This window comes from Lolium perenne, chromosome 1 (assembly GCF_019359855.2).
Source record: "Lolium perenne isolate Kyuss_39 chromosome 1, Kyuss_2.0, whole genome shotgun sequence".
NCBI lineage: Eukaryota > Viridiplantae > Streptophyta > Magnoliopsida > Poales > Poaceae > Lolium > Lolium perenne.
Genome location: NC_067244.2, coordinates 23,079,129 through 23,099,675, shown reverse-complemented (window position 1 = coordinate 23,099,675; position 20,547 = coordinate 23,079,129). Strand labels below are relative to the sequence as shown.

General features: G+C 45.7%; 2 protein-coding genes across 2 annotated transcripts; one reads left to right on the top strand and one right to left on the bottom strand.

The window, feature by feature from the left end:
* The first annotated feature begins 6,675 nt into the window (after window positions 1–6,675).
* Window positions 6,676–8,292, top strand: LOC127329233 (PWWP domain-containing protein 2-like). The gene has a single exon (XM_051355788.2). The coding sequence runs from the start codon at window positions 6,777–6,779 to the stop codon at window positions 7,746–7,748; it is 972 nt and encodes a 323-aa protein (XP_051211748.1). The 5' UTR covers window positions 6,676–6,776; the 3' UTR covers window positions 7,749–8,292.
* A 1,497-nt stretch (window positions 8,293–9,789) lies between these two features.
* LOC127329115 (E3 ubiquitin-protein ligase UPL4) lies at window positions 9,790–16,148 on the bottom strand. Its single transcript, XM_051355660.2, has 14 exons — window positions 15,798–16,148; window positions 14,979–15,146; window positions 14,770–14,886; window positions 14,531–14,689; window positions 14,285–14,419; window positions 13,822–13,953; window positions 13,607–13,728; window positions 11,405–13,502; window positions 10,965–11,300; window positions 10,794–10,874; window positions 10,639–10,707; window positions 10,410–10,538; window positions 10,228–10,311; window positions 9,790–10,122 (listed from the first exon to the last, which is right to left on the bottom strand). Exons 1-14 carry the CDS (start codon window positions 16,146–16,148, stop codon window positions 10,057–10,059), a joined length of 4,047 nt encoding a protein of 1,348 aa, XP_051211620.1. The 3' UTR covers window positions 9,790–10,056.
* Between the last annotated feature and the right edge of the window lie 4,399 nt (window positions 16,149–20,547).

The window sequence follows — 20,547 nt, the reverse complement described above, 5'->3', positions numbered from 1 at the left end:
ACACTTAAATGGACGAGAATTCGAACATATTTTCCCAGTCAGAAGCTGTCTCAAAACAACGCAAACATCTCCTAGTTAGCGTATGTCCGACGCAAAACTACCCGTTTTGGTGCATTTGAGTCGGACGCCGACACCAATTTAATCTTCATGTTGCCTTATGGAAGTTGTCAGCTGAACTAGGAGGGCTGATAGTGGAAATGGGGCGATGGCAGCGAGCGTTGCTGATGATCCGCACTTAAGAAAGACGACCGAGAGGCGTTCGTCCAATTTCTGACACGGGGTATCCGGTCGTCTGCCCTTAATGGCGGCGTAGAACCCCAACCGGCAGTAAAGACAAAGCGTGCCATCAAAGGGCATCGCAGAAGAGAAGGCGGTTCAGGCCATTTTCCACTGCCAGGCGGGCCCAAGGGAGGCGCCCATAGTCACGCGTGCTGACTGCTCTGCGTCCATGTCAACGCATTCACGACCTAAATTTGTGCCACGAATACGTCTCACCGTACAATCCCGTCAGTTTGCGTTAGACCACTGGGCTGGGGCCAAACCTAATTTTTGACCATGCAAAAACAAGCGGTCACTTTGCGTCCATTTGCATCGAGACGCTAGAGATGTCCTTAGGGCATGCCCAATGCACTGCTCTAGAGCTACAGCCTCACACCTTTAACTAGGTTCGGGTGGTCCAAAGTAGGTTCGGATGAGGAGGCAGCCTCCTCTTCAGGAAGTGGGATCTTAAGCCTTAAAAGCATGCTTTTTGGAGAGAGAAAGAGATACATAGTGTTATATTTATAGGGTCCTTTCTCTCTTTTTCCTAACTAAAGTTGTAGCTTCCATTGGAGATATAAAATTGACCATGTTGCTTCTGATAAGTTTTTTACATGGAGCAACTAGTTGTGTATGCCACCATTGCTCATGCTCTTATGGTATTTCCACATGTGCGCGAAAAAAGCGCTTTGGAGCGCTGATAGAAACTCTGGCAACTTTGGAAGGAGCTGCTCAAACCATACCCTCTAAGTAAGTTTGGAAGAAATATCAAAATCTAAACGAAACGGACGAATTTCATTTAAATATTTAGGATTTTTTTATTAAGGTCCAGAAGAAATTTAACTAAAACAAAATCCAAGATTTACTCGCGGGCGGGCAAAGGACGCCTTGTTCGCCTCGTTGCCACCACCAACGTCCTCATCTTAGAAAGAAGACAAGAAGCCGCTAGACTCACTATCGTTAATGTTGATGATGGTGCCGCTGTCTTGCGTTGACCACCGGCGGCACATCGTTGGTGGACTCTACCAGCTCCTTGAAGAGCCCCGGCGATTCGTCGGGGCGCGGAGAGCCACATGCTGCCGACGAGCTGCGGGTTTTCTAATACGGGCATGGAGTTCTATGTGGAGCCTAATTTCAGGACTCCACCAGCCTAGTTATCTTATTTTATGTAATGGTCATTTGTGGGCCAATTAAGGTTTTTAATAAGTTGAGTCAGTTTTGGTTTGGGCCTGTCCAAACCAAGTTAGAGAGGCCCACAAGGGCTGGCCGGCCACCACCCCCTCATATAAGGAGATGGTGCGGCTACAGTTTAGGTAGACAAATTTAGACTAAAGTTTAGGTTACAATACATTGTGTGTGTTCACGTGTATCATCCCTCCGGGGGTACGACGCTGTCGTTTATCTAGTATATCCGCTGCGAAAGTTCTTGTGTTCATCAAGGATTGTCTAGCTCAGGTTTGAGGCGTATCGTTCATCGATCCGTTGTTTGCTGGATTCGTCCCTCTTCTCCAGGCTGCGTTCATCGCGTTGTTGGGAGGATCTATCTACCCGGGTTCTCGCTGTGAAAGATCGGGCAATACCTCGGAGGATCTGTTGGGATCCCCCTTATCATGTGGTATCAGATTACTGGGTTGCTCACGGCGAGGTTTTGTTGATCGATCTCTTCGGATCGGTTTGCATCGGAGGAGATTGGCTTTAGATCGGAGGAGATTGGCTCTCGGTCGAAGGAGGTTAGTTGGAGGAAGTTTGGAGCTGTTGTGGTGCAGTTTGCCTATCATCCATGGCTGTTCCAGGTGTCAAAATCGCGAATTTTGGTGTTTGGAGACGGGAAAGAAGAAGGAAGATCGCGACAGGATCCGGTTCCAGGACCGGCCGACCGGACACAGGACCGGCCGGACCGGTGCCAGACCCGGTCAGACCGGGCTCCCGACCGGCTCAGCCCGGCCAAAACCGGCCCTACAACTGGTACCAACCGGGGCAATGTCCAGGGGGTTCCGCCCATCCGTCCGGTCGCTGGCCCGGTCAAACCGGATGACAGGCCGGACCAACCGGTCACCCGCCCGGTCAGACCGGCTACTGGGCCGGACCAACCGGCCATAGGCCCGGTCAAACCGGCTGCTGGGCCGGCCCGTCCAGTTTCCAGGCCGGCGCAACCAGCTTTCAGCCTGGCAGTTCAGCAGTCTTTCGTGACAGATTCGTTTTCAGACGATGTGCTTGGCATACGGTGTTCGCGTGGCAAGAAGTCCGGTTATGTTTTCAATGATTATCTGTACATTAGGCTGGGACTACAACGTCATGCATCCAAGCTTTGTTGGTATCTACACCATCTGGCGACAGTTGAGGAGTATGGGGATTGGGAGAAGAACATGGAATTGGGTTTCACTCAATGTCGCCGATACAAAGGGAAGTTCAGTGGTTATGATGCATATGTTCTCGCTCACTGGTGTGTGGACGAGGAGTTAGACAATTATTGGTGTGATGCGGTTGACAGAGGAGAATTTGCTTGTACTTGGAAAGACTTTAAGAATTTTCTTCGTGATGGTTTTGTGTTACCGTATATGGAGGAAATTGAGCAGCCGTCCGGAGTTGTGCATGCAATACAGGAAGTTGTCAAGTGCATAGTCCCTATTCAGGAGGTTGTTCCACTACCGACAGTCACTAAGGGTGAGGTGATATGTTCAGAGGAGAGGAAACCTGGCTCTGATACCAAAAGCACTACTGTGACTGTTGATGAGGATGTACCATTGAGCGGGCTGAATATGCAATTCAAGAAGGTACAAGGTGATGCATGCAAGACAGTTGACAAGGTTCAACGGTGGAGTTTGTTTCATCTCAGTGCATTATCAAGGGTAAGGCTTGCAAGTTGATGATTGATGGTGGTAGCTGTACTAATGGCATTAGCAAGGCGATGGTGGAAACATTGGGGTTGTCTACATGGCGTCTTCCTGAATCTAAACATCTTGAGTGGTTGAATAGTTATGGTATGTTGAAGATTACTCACAAGGTGCGTGTGCGATTTACATTTGATGATTATGTTCATGAAATAGAGTGCGATGTGTTGCCATTGGAGGTGTGTGGATTGTTACTTGGGCATCCTTGGCAGTATGATCGCAATGTGACACATGCTGGCAGAGCAAATACATATTCTTTTATGCATGGTGGCAAACAGCGGACTTTGAAGCCTATGGGTGATGATCATATAAAGTCCGATGTGGAGTTAGTGGTGCGTAAGGAGAAGTTGCACAAGCCTAAAGTGCAACAAGAGGTGCATGATATTCCGAGCATTGATGTTGGTGATGTTTCAGACATGCCTGTAGATGACAAGCCAGTTCTTGTTGGTGACAAGCCGGCTGAAGCTACACTTGTTGTTGTTGTGGATGTTGCAGCATGTGCTACAGTTCCAGTTTGTGTTGATGCTAGTATGCAGACTGATGATGTTTGTGCTGATGGTGTTTCAGTACATATGGCGCAGATGCGCGTGGGAGGAGTGGGAGGCGAGCGCGTCAGTGGAGACAGTGGGCAGTGGCACTACCGTGCTAGGAGTACTGCAGTCCAGTTTTTCGCGACACCACGGATGCATCGAGGCAAGGATGGACGTGTGAGACGTTTATGTGGCCCAGGCATTACACATCTTGTGCAGGGTCATGTTCAGCGACATAGGTGTCCATCAAAACCTGGCAAGAAGAAGGTATTGGCGCCGAAGTCCAAGCTCATGTGGAGAAGAAAGGAGGCGCCAAGTGCTGTATCAAGTCAAGCGGGCCGTGAGGGACGATGTGGTGTGGAAGGCAAGCAAGACTTGAGGACGGCGAGGACGTGTCATGTTCATATCACGTCACCTTTTCCAGAAGACCCTCACACGTTGGGGACAACTCTTCTTGAAGGGGGGAGGATGATACGGGCATGAAGGCCTATGTGGAGCCTAATTTCAGGACTCCACGAGCCTAGTTATCTTATTTTATGTAATGGTCATATGTGGGCCAATAAGGGTTTTTAATAAGTTGAGTCAGTTTTGGTTTGGGCCTGTCCAAACCAAGTTAGAGAGGCCCACAAGGGCTGGCCGGCCACCACCCCCTCATATAAGGAGATGGTGCGGCTAGGGTTTAGGTAGACAAGTTTAGACTAAAGTTTAGGTTACAATACATTGCGTGTGTTCACGTGTATCATCCCTCCGGGGGTACGGCGCTGCCGTTTATCTAGTATATCCGCTGCGAAGGTTCTTGTGTTCATCAAGGATTGTCTAGCTCAGGTTTGAGGCGTATCGTTCATCGATCCGTTGCTTGCTGGATTCGTCCCTCTTCTCCAGGCTGCGTTCATCGCGTTGTTGGGAGGATCTATCTACCCGGGTTCTCGCTGTGAAAGATCGGGCAACACCTAGGAGGATATGTTGGGATCCCCCTTATCATTTTCGTTCTTTAGCGATGACGCCACCCTCTTCATGCCAGAGGCGCTGGAGAAAGAGGAGTTCCCAAGGGAGCACCGACTCCTTCTCCTCTGCCAACACCACCACTCGCCGTAGTGTCACCATCATAACCTCCACCAGCACCACAACTAGCTGAAGCATCAAGATGGGCTTGCCTTCTCCTTTTAATGATCTCAAGTCTCCTCATATCCGACCACTCTCTTGTGTAGGCATCCTTGTCGCTTGGATCTATCATCATTGTCCTATTCTGGTCGGCAATGAGCTCTATCATTGGCTTCTTCTCCACAAGAGCGATTTGAGTCTTCTCCAAAATTGGAAGTGCATCCCACCTAGCTTGCTTCATTGCATTCTTCTTGTTGTTCATGATCATCTTTGCTCCCAGTGTCTTGATCGTCATTGTTTTCTTTGACTTCACGAATTCATCAATCTTGTGAGCCAAGTTTGATGCTTCGGCTTTAATCTTTATCTTCTCTTTTACCTTCTTGTTTTCATCCGGCTTCCCCTTGTTCCTTCATCCATTCTCCTCATCACTAGCATCATCCAATTGTAGCAAGGTTCCTTTCTTTGGTGGTGTTTCTTGATCTCTCAGCTTCCACTTGTCAACATGTTCTAGCAACTTGCAACAATGTTGAAGTGTAAATGGTTTTCCCTTGGATCCTTGCATTTCTTTGTACCTCTCCACTCCAACACCTTCCTACAATCACAAAGTAAATGCAAGATAAATGCATTTGTGGGCAACACAATCACAAAATCAATGCAAAACGAAAAGCGCACACATAGTCATCCATTGAGATGCTACTTGGCGGTGAGTTCTGGACTTGCTCCATAGCTCCACTCCATCTGCTACAAACTAGGTTTGATCACATCCCACCTGCTTTCCGGGATTTTTCGGACCCCTTAAAATATATTTATGGGTCATGTGACTTTCCTGGATTTGATTTGCGCCGACTGACGAAAACTTAGAACGAGCGGTTTGTTTTACAGTTTCGGCATTTTTACAGGATCTGCTAGAGTTACTCTTAAATAAAATCCACAATGTGGAAGGAGTTTTGTGGCATTTTTTACGACAGAAGTAGCACTTTTCCTAGTGTGAGTAATGCCAATTTGTAGTGATAACAACGGGACTCAGTGAAGTTCATTGAATCAAACGGTCGGTTTCTGAAGAAGATCACAATTTTAAAAGTGGCCGCTTGAAAGAGAGAAAGAAATTCACATACTGATGACATGATGTAGAGAAACGTTTAAACATTCACATAAAGCATCGCCAAATTCACCATTGGTTTGCTCTCACGAGCCATGACACGCCTGTAGTATTTTGGATGAGGTCAACATGAAGCTTTTACCAAGCAACCAGCAGACAGCAGTTGCTGCAGCAGGCGCAGAGAAGGGTTCAGAGGCGGCAAGGCCGTTTCTACCACCATCACTTTTGCTTTCTGGCCTCCTCCTCTTCTCTTGCAACAGATTTCCTCTGTCGTCTTCCCATCTTTTTGCTGGGCATCCCCATCCCAATGCTGCCTCCCTGTGGTTAGGAACACAGCCCTGATGAAACTTTATTCATCTAGGCTAGATAGACTAGACAACAACCACAAGGTTCACAACGAAAATATTACCATACCACAGTCACATTCTTTATGGTGCAGGTTTTATTGGCCATAAAATTTTCAACTAAAATCTCTTGTATCAAAACTGATGATGTAGTACTTGATGATAAAGAAGCAATCTCTTGTTTCAAAACTCAAATCAAATGAATGGCATCTCTGCCAAGTAATAAGAAGATCTGTATAGAAAAAAAGAAACTTTTTTTCTCGAAATATGACAAAAACTTTTTTTGTTCAAAAAAAGCAACATAAGCTTTTACTAATTTGGCTACTACAGTACAGTACCTGTGACTCTCTGCTACGTTCTCATCACTTCCTCCTAAACCCCCTACCAAACCCCTGCTTTGCCGTCTCCACGCCGCTCCCTCCTCCCCGTCCACCGCCGCCTCCCTCGCTCAATCTCCGGTAAGCACCTCTCCCTTCCACCAAGAACCGACGACGTACGTGCACCCACGCTGATCGTTTGTCGCTGCTCGCTTGCAGGCTCTCGCGCGGGTCACATGGCGCCGGAGGAAGGCGCGGCGGCCGCCAAGAACGTCGACGAGTGCCACGGCAGCGCCGGGGGCCGCTCGGCGAGGCTCCGCGTCATGCACCCCGACGTGGCGGAGCTGCTCCACGGCCGGCGGACCAAGAAGCAGCAGGCGGCGCCCGCGCGTGCGGCCACGGGCGTGCCCGCTCTGTACTACGACTGCCCGTTCGAGGAAGACGAGGAGGGCGACCGCGGCGGGCTGGCGGTGGCGCCGCGGCTGGTGTGGGCCAAGGTGCGGGGCCACCCGTGGTGGCCGGCGCAGGTGTTCGACCCGGCGGACGCGTCCGCGCTCGCGCTCGGGGCGCGCCGGCGCCGCGGCTCCGCCCTCGTCGCCTGCTTCTGGGACAAGACCTTCGCGTGGGTGGCCGACGAGGGCGCGCTCCTCCCGTTCCGCGACGGCTTCCCGGACCTCGCCGCCATCCACAGCCGCGTCCAGTTCGGCGGCACCACCCTGTCCCCGCTCGCCTCCGCCGTCGACGCCGCGCTGGGCGAGGTCGCGCGCCGCGTCGAGGCCGGTCTGGCGTGCGAGTGCGCCGTCAGCGACGGCGTCGCCAGGAGGCAGGCGATCGACAACGCGGGCGTCCGGAGCGGCGCGCACGAGGCGGTGGTGGACGCCGCCTTCGCCAGGGACGCGCTCCAAGGCGAGGCCTTTGTCGGGTACCTCTCCGAGCTCGCCGTGGAGCCGCTCGCCGGGGCCGACAGGGTCGACCTCACCGTCGCCACGGCGCAGCTCAGGGCTTTCACCCGCTGGAGGGGCGCCAGGGGCCTCCCCGTCTACACGGCCTGCTTCGGCATCGACGACGGCGCCATGATGGAGGCCACGCCGCGCCGTGCCAGTGCCAAGAGGAGAAGGGCAAAGGGAGGAGACGTCGTCGACAAATGGAGCATGTCAAGGTGCAGCAAGTGCGGCACGGATGATGGCATGGAGCTAGACGATTACTAGCCAACCCCACAGCCCCTGTCTCACCAGATGACCACCAAGATGGGGAAGCTCATGAGCCAGGCGGCTCGGCAGATGTCCCGGTCACCGCCGGTGAAACGCAGAGTTGGACGCAACACTCCTAAGGCGAACCCAGGTGTCTTGACAAGCTGCACAGGGGCTACTGCTGATCAGCACCCCTTAGCGAAGCTTCAGAATGGTGGTGCCCACCTCAAGGATGAACCTTTGCTGGCTGGGCTGGTGCTGAACTTCGCCGGTAAGAGTGCCGTCCCTCCGGCGAGAGACCTTATCAAGATCTTCTGCCAGTTTGGGCCTATCATGGAAGCCAGGGCAGAGAGTTCTTCAGTTGCTCTGGTGGTCTTCAAGAAGACTGTGGACGCCGAGACGGCCTTCTCAGGCACGGCCAAGATCGGCGCGCTGATCGAGAACCTGGTCAGCTTCCGCCTCTCCTACTCGTTGTCGGTGGCCGCTCCGATTGATCCTCCAGAGTGCACACTGAGCACTGATGAAGATGTTCTGTAGCTTGTTATGCGTTGGGGGAATCATTCAGGTTTGTTCTGCTCATCTTTGAGGATGTAGTTTCTCTTGTATGCTGCTGCATGACATTGCAGACTTCCTGTTCTTGTGTTACTCACTAGTATCATGGTTTTCCTTGCAGGTTACTTTTTTGTGTGGAAATGAGGAGGCAATGGAGGAGGTTTCATGTTCAAATGAAGCAAGGAATTTTGTCTGTAGCAGGGAACATTCAGAGTTTTTGGATTTTCAGTCAGTTAAGCTACTTTTTTGTTAGACTGTGTGGTGAAGCAGTACTTCCATTTACATCTTTTTGGGATGTCTTCTACAAAGTGTTGTTTAAATTATATGCCGTGGATGAGTTATCTGTGGCGCAAAAACATCAATTGATGGTGCTTTATATCTCTATCTATCTATCTATCTATAATATTGAATTTTGGGTTCATTCTGATATGTCATCAGATTGTGTTGCACTGTATGGCAAATAAGCTATGATGTATTCGTAGCAGAATTTGTTTTGATGGTGTGCTCCTGATTGGATTCATTCTGATATGTCATCAGATTTGTGTTGCACTGTCTGGCAAATAAGCTATGATGTATTCGTAGCAGAATTGTTTTGATGGTGTGCTCCTGATTGTACAGTGAATATGCCGTTTTCCATCTTTCTTTCTGAAATGATAATAGCAGAGTGTATGCAGACTTGTTATGCATATGGAAACGCTGCTCATTGGCATATCAGTCCGTGCTCTTAAGTAGAAATAATTGTTATAAAGAGTTTGAAATTTGGATTCACTTTGTTATAGCAGAGCGCATAAGTATTTGTTATGCATACGGAACCCTGATCATAGTGTACCAGTCCATGCTCTCAGATACACAGCTTAACTGATAGTGGTGTATACTCCATGTTTCCAGATTATCACAAATTCCACCAATATGCCGTGTTCCATCTTTCTATCTGAACTGATAATATCAGTGTATGCAGCCTTGTTATGCATATGGAAACCCTGATCATTGGCGTGTCAGTCTGTGCTCTTAAGTAGAAATAATTGTCAGATACAGAGTTTGAAATTTGGATTCATTGTGTTCATTTTGCTCTCTGAAAAATGATTATAGCAGAGCGTATACAGATTTGTTATGCATACGGAACCCTGATCATAGTGTACCTGTCCATGCTCTCAGATTACACAAGCTTAACTGGTACTACCTCTGTCCCAAGGAATAAGGCGCACACGTATTCCAAGGCGAAGTTTGACCATAAAAATTTAGCAACTAAATCTTGGTTATATTATATGTAATTAGTATCGTTGGATTCGTATTAAAAAACACTTTCTAATGATATTAATTTCATACAAATAATCTTTATATATTTGAAGTAATTCTTAGTCAAACGAAAAACACGTAAAACGAGGGCGCCTTATTCCTTGAATCGGAGGTAGTGTAGATTCTATATTTCCAGATTATCACAAATTTCACTAACACTTGATCAGACATCAGTTTTTGTTTTGAAGTCAGAAGTTATCATTTGTACACATTTTTTTTTAATAATCTAACAGCATCAGTACAGTCCCAGCTTGGGGGTGTCAAGATATAACGTACACATATACATCAATGTACAGAACTGATCTAACCGGAGGGGAGAAAATTGGAGCTGCATCACTAGCAACTGTCCCCAACCGGAAACATCAACTGGTCAGAAAAATGAAATCAGAACAGACATGCGATTCCTCTCCTCTGGAACCGTGGCTAATGGTGTAGCTAATCTAGTATGTAAATGGTGCTTCTACCCTTCCGCTGCTTGTCATGACAAATGGAAGGAGCCTAGACCCTCGGCCAGAGCGTATTTGAGCTTCTCTCTCATTATCTCCTGCGGTCCAGAAAACGCAGAAGGGTGAGAAATCGTCCCGAGTTTGCATCGTTGATGCTGAAATATACAACTAAAAATAAATGGAAGGGTCCGCTTTCGTGGTACCTTGGAGGAGTAAGGAGGAAGCTTGATGAAGTGCCTGCAGGTATTGACACTTGGCAGTTCACCATCGACGCAGCCATCACATTGCTGTTGGGAACAATGCATGTTCAGGTAAGTTTCATCGGAATATTAGGCTTCTGTACTATTAGAGTAGAGTAGTTCCTTGTGTTAAAAGAATCACAAACCTTTCGCACAACGGTGAGCTTTGGATTGAGTGAAGCTAGGCCGCCAAGTGGGAGCGTAGGAGCACCAGTCGAGAATTGGATGAACGCCCGCTGCTCTTCTCTTCCGAACTCCCTTAGGATCTCCAGGAACTGCAGCAATACGTTATTGATTATTTGGATTTCATTTTATTATGATATGAGGGGTTCAAAAGAACAAGTATTTGAGAGCCTGTGACTGCCTTCTACTTACGTTAACAACTGGTGGACTGTGCGCATCATAGCCATGATCAAACTCGATGTGATCTGCAAGTTTGCTTGACTGCAAGAATCGTACAAAGTGAGAACCATGACAAAGAAACTCTTCCTTTAGAACTGAAGGAAGGAATCATTGAGAAATATACTTACAGCCCAAGCATCATGTTCACCACAAAGTATGCGCTCCATCTCCTCCTCGTTGAACATTCTAAGGGTCTTAAGAGCAAAAACCTGCAAGTTGTTTGAAACGATCGGTACCAGTCCTCTCCATACAAGGATGGACTACATTTTGTTCTAATGAATATTCAATGCCAAACTTACCTCGTTAAATGCAGACTTGAAAGCTTCTATCTGTTTGGCAATCCCACTCTTCAAGGTTGCATCAACTATCAAATATACATACTCCTCCAAACTGTCAAGTGTGACCATCTTGTCTGAGCCTCCAGGAACATGCTCATATTCTTGGTTTCCAGGAAGAGTAAAATCAAGGCACAGATCTTCCAATCTCACATTTTTATATGACAAATCTGCAGAGGGATTGGATGTCGTTTCTGAAGATGACTCCAAGAACTTCTTCCTTTTAACCAGGGCTTGAAACTCTACTACAGTCTTGCCCAGCTCAGGATCAAATGATGGGATGTCGTAGATATCAAGCTCCTAAAACCGAATAACAATCCATGATCAGAACATAGGAGATGCAACTGAGACAAGAAAAGGGAAGAGATAAACATACATCTGGATAATTGCTAAAAAAAAGTTACCTGTCCAAGAATGATCTTGTAGAATGCTTTTGAGAGCGAGATGTCCAAGATCCTTCCATCGAGAACCGCTCTCGCTACAATATGTCCAAGAAGCTTGAATTTCTGTACCACGTCAGAGAATTCGATCCCTCTTGATGAAGTGACCTCTGAGGACCATGGCTGTGGAAAGAGCCCAAAACTAGAATGAACGAATCCAGTTTCTCCTTCTGCTTTTCTAGCATTATCACCTCTCCACATCCCAAGCCCAAACCTCTGAAGCTCATGGCTAACTGTAGAGTAAAATTCGATGGTTGGGCCTCGCCCAGTCCCAGCCTCTCCTTCAAATGCCACCTCAATGGTTTTGGTGCTTGACCCATGTTTGGCCATCATTGATATAGCACTTTCAAGAATGTTACCTCGTGTTACTTTGTACTTCTTGGTTTTATTAGCAGCCTCGTTTGAAGCATCACTTGCCTCATCTTCCTCGTTTGGTGAATCTGGATCACTTGTGTCATCTCCCATGAATGAGCGATGCAGAGTCAGGCAGAAGTACTTCCACCGTGCATTGAAGGAGAATAAGAAGGGGCAAGTTTCCACCAGATAGACACACCATGAGGGTACCAGCCCAACCTCAAACAAGCTCTCTTGCATTTGCAGCTCCAGCTTACTGGTCAGAAGGATACTTGTGAACTGATGCTGTGGGATTGGAGAGATTGTCACCTTAATATCATCCAAATCTCGTAGGCAGCTTTCTGCAAATAAGCGTATCTTCTCATCCATTGACAGTTGGTATGAAAAACGGTTAAGCCCTTCAAGAATTTTCAGCGTGAACAACAAGTTGTAGGATGGATCAGATTCATCCACATCACCAGGAAGCTTCCCAAGGAACATGGCACTGAAAAATGGGTCCTTCAGCAGTGATTGTTCAAGCTTTTCATGCACAGCAGATAACCGAGCATCAGAGGAGCTCAAAGTAGAGGTTTTCTTGCTTTTGTTTCTCTTATACGATATTCTGTGTACTTCTTTCCAGAAAGATTGGTCAAGCGTTATATCAGATTTTCCCTCGTTCATTAAACGGACAAGTGACTCAAAAATCGTTGCAGATGACTTGAGTTGTATGCCTTTGTAAGAGAACATCAATCTTGAGGATCCCTGCCGATTCCGTGGAGAGCAAATATTAGGCCAAAGGTCTGCTTCAATTGCATCTGGCTTTGAAGAAATAGGAATAGGGAGAACACCGCCATAACCTTGCAACTCTTTCTCTCTGCGTGCCTTCACAAATTTTATATGCAGTGATTCTGAATCCTCGATTCCTGAATGCCTCAGAGGAATCATCGTGCTCTCACGAGTAGACTGTTTATGATGAGATAATATGACAGGAAAACTGTCATAAGACATGTGCAGAGAGTCTAGGAGCTTCTCCACCAAAATCTCAAGGGGCTTCACAGAGCTTTCATTGGACATCTCGAGAGCCAAATGAGCAAATTTCTGCAGTCGACATTGCACCTCCTTAGCCCTCTCTAATAAGTACTGGCGATTATTGAGATTTGGTTTCAAGTATGCCACATTGCAGAGATAATCTGATAAATCTTTGGCTGATCCGCTCTTCGCAAACACGAAAGTAGAGGTACTTGGAAGTTTATCCGATAATAATCTCCTCGAAACTTCAGATAACTCTCTGCATCGATCCAAATTCTGTGTGGGGGTTGTCATTGTATGGCCATTCAACTTAGCAAAGTATCCTTTGACGAATGTAGTAAAGCATCCCAACCTGTATGGAGATTTGTTACTTGCTTTCACCACAGAGAAGCTTTTCTTGATCTCTTCTGCTAGATTCAGGATAGCATTATTCTCAATCTTGCACCTATCTGTCGAAGATGCATCTGAGTCTAAATTGAAGCAAACACAATGTTCTTGCATCTTGTTTTTCATTTTCAACTTGCGATTGGAGTTTCTATCTTTTTCTTGTGCTTGTATGGCATCAATCGCATGCTTCACACCCTCCTTGTCAAAGCTCTCAAAGAAAAACTGATGCTGTTTTTTCAGGAGGCTCTTTGAAACTTTGAGCGTTTCGAACACGACATGGCGCTTCTTCCGAGCCAACAAGCACATAAGAAAGCTGATATACAAGAAAAAAAAAGACAAACATGAGAAACATGCCAGATGAAATACGTTTAGTCGATAAACATCTTTAAAAGACAATAAACTGTGGCAGAAATTCACCTCGAGAGATTTGCAGTCTTCTGTAACTCAATCAGGAAGGCAGGTGTGCTTACTTCAACAATGTTGCCGATGAGGACAATGCATGTGTAGCAAACTGATGATAGTGCACCACATTTTGCAACCTACGTTGAGAGCAGAAATTTGTACGTCAAAGGACAGTTATAGCGTCACTTCCTTTTCTTAACTGACTGAAATGTATGTCGAGGGGCTCATACCTGTATTAGAAGTGTCACAATGCTAGAAAGCTGGTCAAGGTATGGATTTTGTTCTACGATGGCATTCTTTAGAGCGTCGGATGTCTCAAGAGGCCGCATAAGCTGATTGATGAGCTCCACAAGCATCTGCAACTGAAGTTTGGAAATGAATAGTGTCAAGACATTTCACCAAAATGTTAACTAGCACCATGGATGCAGAGGTCATTCGCATATCTATTGTACTGGGGATATATCAGATGCACATTCATAGCTCTTTAAATATAAACTAAATCCAAAGGCTGCAATTCTTGTACCCTCCAAAAGTACACGAATTGGTCTAATTTGTCATAAACATGTGGCATATGTTAAGTGCATAACTCGATGAGAACACCGCTGCAAGTAGTTCTGGTATTTAAAAGATGGTATGACCGCAAAATTGTGCATGTTCAGTAAAAAAAAAACCCGAAGAGAAAAGGTATAGTACCTTGTCACTGTTACTCTGCGAGGAGCTGTAATAAGTTATCATCTGCTTGAGCAAATCGCAAACTCCCAAGTCGAAAAGGGACTTCACAGCCTTTGCTGAGGCTGAAGAAATATTTTTTAGCAGCCCAAGGATGCCCTGCAAGACACACCGATTAGTCCATGAATCCTCATGTGCTTAAGAAAAGGCAAGGGAAGTGGTAAAAATGTAAATTGGCAACCAATGAGAGGAGAGGATCATGCTACATACAGTTAAATTCTCATCACCGATGGTCTTCCACCCATCCTTCTCCAGCATCCTCATGGCCGTGTCGACCACCTTCAACTCGCAAAGCATATCCATGTGTTCTGCCTTGCCGTGAGCATTGGAGGCGATCATACACAGGCAAGAAAGGGCCGACTTTTGTATCTGACATTGGTCACACAGATCGATGAGAACAGAACAAGACAGGCAGAGCCCATAACAATAATAACGAGAAACACATGTACCGTATTGTCAGATGACTGCAGGAGGTTGCAGAGCGCTGGAGCGGCCTCCATAGCCTTGGGCACGTCCGCCTCGTCGCATTCTTCGACGATTTCGGCGACGATCTTGAGCGCCACTTTCTGTCGGTATTTCAACAAACAGGCTGTGAGCACGTCTGGTTTGCGCAGGGTCTACGGCAGGACGGGGCCGTGCAAAAGGTAGGGTGGCTGACCTGCTCATTGGTGGGGAAGAAGTCGAAGAACTGCAGCACGGCCGCGGCGACGCCGTGGCGGAGGCACTGGTGCGGGCATTCCTCGCATATTAGCTTCAGAGCTAACAGGCACTGCCAAGAGCAAAAGCCAGTGAGGAATTGTTCTATTGTGCCCTGTCTAGCTTCTCTCTTTATTTTGTGCAAAATATACAAACATGGATTTCTTAATGATATTTTACCGCTAAGATTAGATGCTAACAAAGCTGTAGTGATTTAAAATTTTCTCATAAAAGTTGAGTACTCCAATCAAATAATAATGTACTACATATGAATGTTAGCAATATCAAACTAAGTTGATGAAACTAAATGAAGAGAATTAAAATTTCATTACATACTCTTGATTTGCTTAGCCATGTGAGTAAGTACTAGCAAGAAAGTTATTAAAGTAGTGGTGCCAATTAAGCAAATATACTTCCTCCAAAGTCGTCTTAATCAAAAGATATATCTAGATACATTTAAATTTTGACAAGTTTCATATAGGACTGGGGGAGTACTACGAATCTCCCTCCATCCCATATTATGTTGCATATATTTTTTAGTCAAAGCCAAATTTCATAAAGTTTGACCAAGAATAGAAACAAACTATTAACCCTTGCAATATCTAATGCAAGAAATCTTTCATAGTGGTTCTACTAATATAAGTTCGATCTTGTAGGTTTTGATGCTTTTTCATATATATATTTGGTTAAACTTTATTAAAAAGGAGGGTTTAAGCGTGTGGGGTTTGCGATCATGCGACGCTAGGTCAAATTAATTAAGCACGTACGGCTACGCACTTACCTTCTCGGCGAGCTCCATGTTGTCGACGGCAAGCATGCGGTCACGGAGCGCCTGAACGGCGCCGTTCTTCTCGAAGCTCTCCGCCCACTCCGGCAGCTGCTCGACGACCCCGGCGATGGCCTGCGCGGCCAGGACGGCCATGTTGCCCTGGTCGGCGCCGGAGGCGGAGACGAGGGCCGGGAGGCGCGTCACGAAGCAGTCGACCTTGTCCACGGTGATGAGAAGGTCCGGGTAGGCGTAGGGCAGCGCGACGCAGAGCGTTTCCAGCGCCGCCAGGTGCCCGTCCGCGCCCTGGTCCTTGTCCGCCAGCGCCGGCACCACGTACGGCAGGTACGCCAGCACGTCCGCCATCGCCTGGCCGCGCGCGAGATCGATCGGTCTCTCTACGCCACGTTCACGTACCGAGTTTGTGACTAGAGCACGCGCACGCCGACGCCGGTGCCGGTGCCGGTGCCGGTGCCGGTGCCGGGGGCGGTGCCGGGGGCGGCTGCGGCGAGCGAGGTCGATCGGGTTTGTTTGGAGATTCTGCGCAGGGTTTGGGTTGGGAGGACGCGCGTGAGGCGGCGGGCCTTTTATTCGTGGCGGCGTGACCGTCGCGGACTCCGAGGCACGCTGAGGTTAGGACTGGATCGCGGGTCGGAGTCGGCGCGGGCGCGACCCGAACTCCATCGAGCCTCACACTCGCCCTCCGAGTCGGCAGGATCATGAACAAACCTCGGTACGTGAAGGCGTACGTGCACATTCATATGATCCGATTCATGTAGAAAAGTTGATCAAATATATGCCACTAACTTTTCCTAAATATTATGAAGATTCTAATAACTTTTGATTTATAGATCTACATATTCTCCTAAATATTTGCTCAAACTTTTAAAAGTTTGATTTTTATTAAACCAGAACGCAGAGTAATTTGGAACAGAGGACATACAATCATGTGTATCTTTGCAACAAAACACGACAAGAACACATAGTTTTCTAGAGATTAGTCTTAATGTCACTCTTATCTATACTGGGAAAAGTTTTGTCCAAGCCTACGTACACACCCCCGCACTGTTTAAACTTTGTCCTTTTGTTTCTCCAAGCTATGAAGTGTGCAATCTTGAAATTTTGTAGGTGCACGGTACAATAGAATGTGTATTGGCAAAACTGAAGTTGGGTACTTTTTGTTCAAACTTGGCTGGTGTATGGTACATTTTTTTTAAAAAAAATCGGTCAAACTTTAATTCCACTTGCACCATTCCAGTTTGAGCACGGTATGAAACTTTGTCATCAAGATCAACATGGATGCGCAAGGAAAATGTACGGTATGTCTTTGCTAGGTTTTTCTTATAATGATCTTAAGGTGGTTGTTTGGTGACCGCGTTATAGGATAAATAAACGCACCGCGAGGCACCAAAACCAATACCACGTGGGTTCCAGCGATCCCACCAAAATTTACAAGATATCAATTTAGAGACATCCACCTACACGATGTGGGTCGAAAACACACGCCTAACGCACGTGAAATTAACATCAATAATAACATTACAACAAGCTAAGAATGCAGACCACAAGGAACATATATTACAAAAACGACTCCAATGAGTCAAGAATACCAATGGATACTCAACGAGATTAGAAGTCAAATGCTCTTCGTGAAATAATAATCCTCAAAAAATCCCAGATCAATTTAACTTCATTTAGGTCCCCAAAATTTAACAATACACAAAACAATAAATTCTTGTTCTTGAGAGTTATATAACCATAATAAAGGAGATTATTGGTAAATCCCTAAAAAACAATATAAAACGTGATTATAACATTATATAAGTTGCTAACATGTGCGAATATTTATAAATAAACTAAAAATTTCATATATGCATTTTAAATGCATTAATATCACTAAGCTTAATCTACGCTCATCCCCGAGCATTAGGTTGACAAAGTTAGACACGGGCTTTGGAGTTTGTTGTCTATTTAAGCTTGCAAGCATCACAAAATTTAAATGGTTTATTCATTATATAGTAATAATAGATAAATAGATCATAAAGTGATACTTCTCATAGACTCCATACATGCCTAGCTAGAGTTCATATGGAATAAAAACAAATGTCACGTACCATGAACAATTTAGCAATTCTTCGCATATATAAGGTAGGAAGCTAGTCCTATGGTCAGAATAAAGGCAACAGAGGGAGATGGTTGTATAAGGATGGTAAGGAGGGAATATCATGCACAAGTCACATCTAGCTTCCAAACACTATCCATTAAGTTTACGTTTGAACCATGGTATATCATTAGTGTTTGGTTCCATTGCCCCTCATATCTGATCCTTTTTGGCATCTTGTTTTTGGCACTTTTTGCGTCTGTTCACTCACTTATATAGACAATACAAACATAGATCCATTCATACATGTTGAAAACAATAACTAGCACTGGATAAGACACTTATAAATTATCACTCCATAAAGCAAATGAACAAAGTGACTAGAACTGACAACATGCATAACTTATTATTACCCTTTTCCCTATCATTTTTAGCATTCAATCCTAACTTCATTTTATTTCAGTAGCTCTTTCGTGAACATATTAATCATCTAATCATGGTGGTATTATTTATTCCAAAGGTAGCATGCAAGGTGAATATAAAACTAGACAAAGACGTTTCAAGTTTATGCGACTATCTCATGTTGCTCAAAAAACAAAGTTTAGAGGTTTGCAAATCGAGAGTGTAATAGGTCCATTGGGGTTACTTGGGCATCCCCAAGCATACAAGGTGCATTGGATAGACAATGTTGTGGTCTTACTCCATTCTCTGTCAAAAAAACTCAACACAACATTTTCTCATATTTGTTTTCTATGGGGTGACATTAGTAGGTACAAAAATATAATGCTAGATGTGATAAAAGCCCCAAATAAAATTTGGTTTTGAACTTACAAATATTTTATTGAGTTGCCTACATAATAAAATACCACACAAAAAATGAAATCAATACTCAAAGAGGCCACTCTTGCAACAAAAGACAGATTCTATCAAGAAAATAGCAGCTACAAAACTCGTTCCACCTACTTAAACATTTCAGGAAATTTTGCCATTTTTTCCATATAGAGGATGAAAAGTTGCAACTTCCGTATGAATTTGAGCGCAATCGGAGTTACGGAAAAAAACATAGAATCTTTTAACTACACAATTTTTGTGCAAGAATTTGATACTTGGTACTTTATTTTAAAACTCAAGAAATAAAACCAAAAGGAAACTCTCTTACTACAGCAATAGTGCAGAAAGAAAATCCAAAAGAAAAACCAACCAGGTTGCCTCCTGCAATGCCATATAGCTACAATTTACTTACTTGATTTAAGATAGGTGGAGATCATGTGGTAGCTTGTACCTTCGTGCTATTTCCTTCTTCCTTGGAAAGTACTCCATATATTTCTTGTGAGGAGTATGTGGCGACAAGGCGTTCATCAAAACATGGGATCGTGGCCATCAAGGCATCCTTGTTCAGCTCCCGGTGGCATTGGCCGTATACATCGTTATGCTCGGAGTGACCGTCATCAAAGTCCTCTTGTCCACACTCCAATCCACTGCCCACCATGAGGGGCTTAGGGTTGACGGAATCCTGCAAGTTAGCACGAGACATCGGATACCAACAAACTAAAGGCAAGATTTACCCAGGTTCGGGGCCCTCGATGAGGTAAAACCCTTACTCCTGTTTGCCTGATCTTGATTTATCGATGAAAAAAGGTTACAATGGGGCAGCCGATAGACTGTGTTGTGGGGAACTCGCCGAAAGGCAAGGTTTTCTAGGGTTTGATGTATACGGGAGTGCGTAGGTTGATTCAACTATGTTACAATGATATCTAATCTATCTTTTCCATATCCGACGTTTCCTTGCCTTGTTCATCAAGAATCCGTCTCCTTATACCTTTCCTCCACCGCAACCGACGTATTGGTCCATCTTGGGCTGTCGTGATCTTCATGGATCCCTTGTTGGGCCAGAGGAGGTAGGCCAATGTTGGGTACCCGAAGCGTAATACCCACATCAGTATCCCCCGAGTGACTGGCCAAAGTGAAGCTTCGGGCAGAGACTAAAGGTGTCTTACTCCGAACATCTTGATCAGTCAAAGAATATCGAATCTTGTACTTGATGTAAAATTGAAATCGACTGCTATCGGGTGCACGAACAGTGCTCCTGATGGGAGTAGCCGCCGAGTCTATGGACGAATGCTTGCAATCGTGTGTAGACTCAAGTTACACTACACGAAGATCTTGTTGTCGAAGTGTTTGAATCTTCTTCTTTATCTGATGTCTTTTGAATGTATCGGGTCCTTAAGAAGTGTAGACTTTGAGAGAAGCCGAATAACTGAACATACGTAAGGGATGAAAGTAACGATCCCAGGTTTATTCGATGGATCGAGACTAGTTAACTGCCAAAGCAAAACATCGTTACTTTACACAGGTTCAATTCCCCGGGCTCGAACCTGGACTGCTGGAACCTTCGGGTCCATTCTTCCTTGAATTCTTTCTGTCACTGATGTATCAGGTGCGTGGTCAGTTGATGACCCACAAGTATAGGGGATCGCAACAGTCTTAGAGGGAAGTAAAACCCAATTTATTGATTCGACACAAGGGGAGCCAAAGAATATTTGTAAGCCTTAACAGCGGAGTTGTCAATTCAGCTGCACCTGGAAACAGACTTGCTCGCAATAGTTTATCAGTAGCAACAATTTTATAGTAGTAGCAGTAGTGAAATATAAGCAGCAGTGTAAT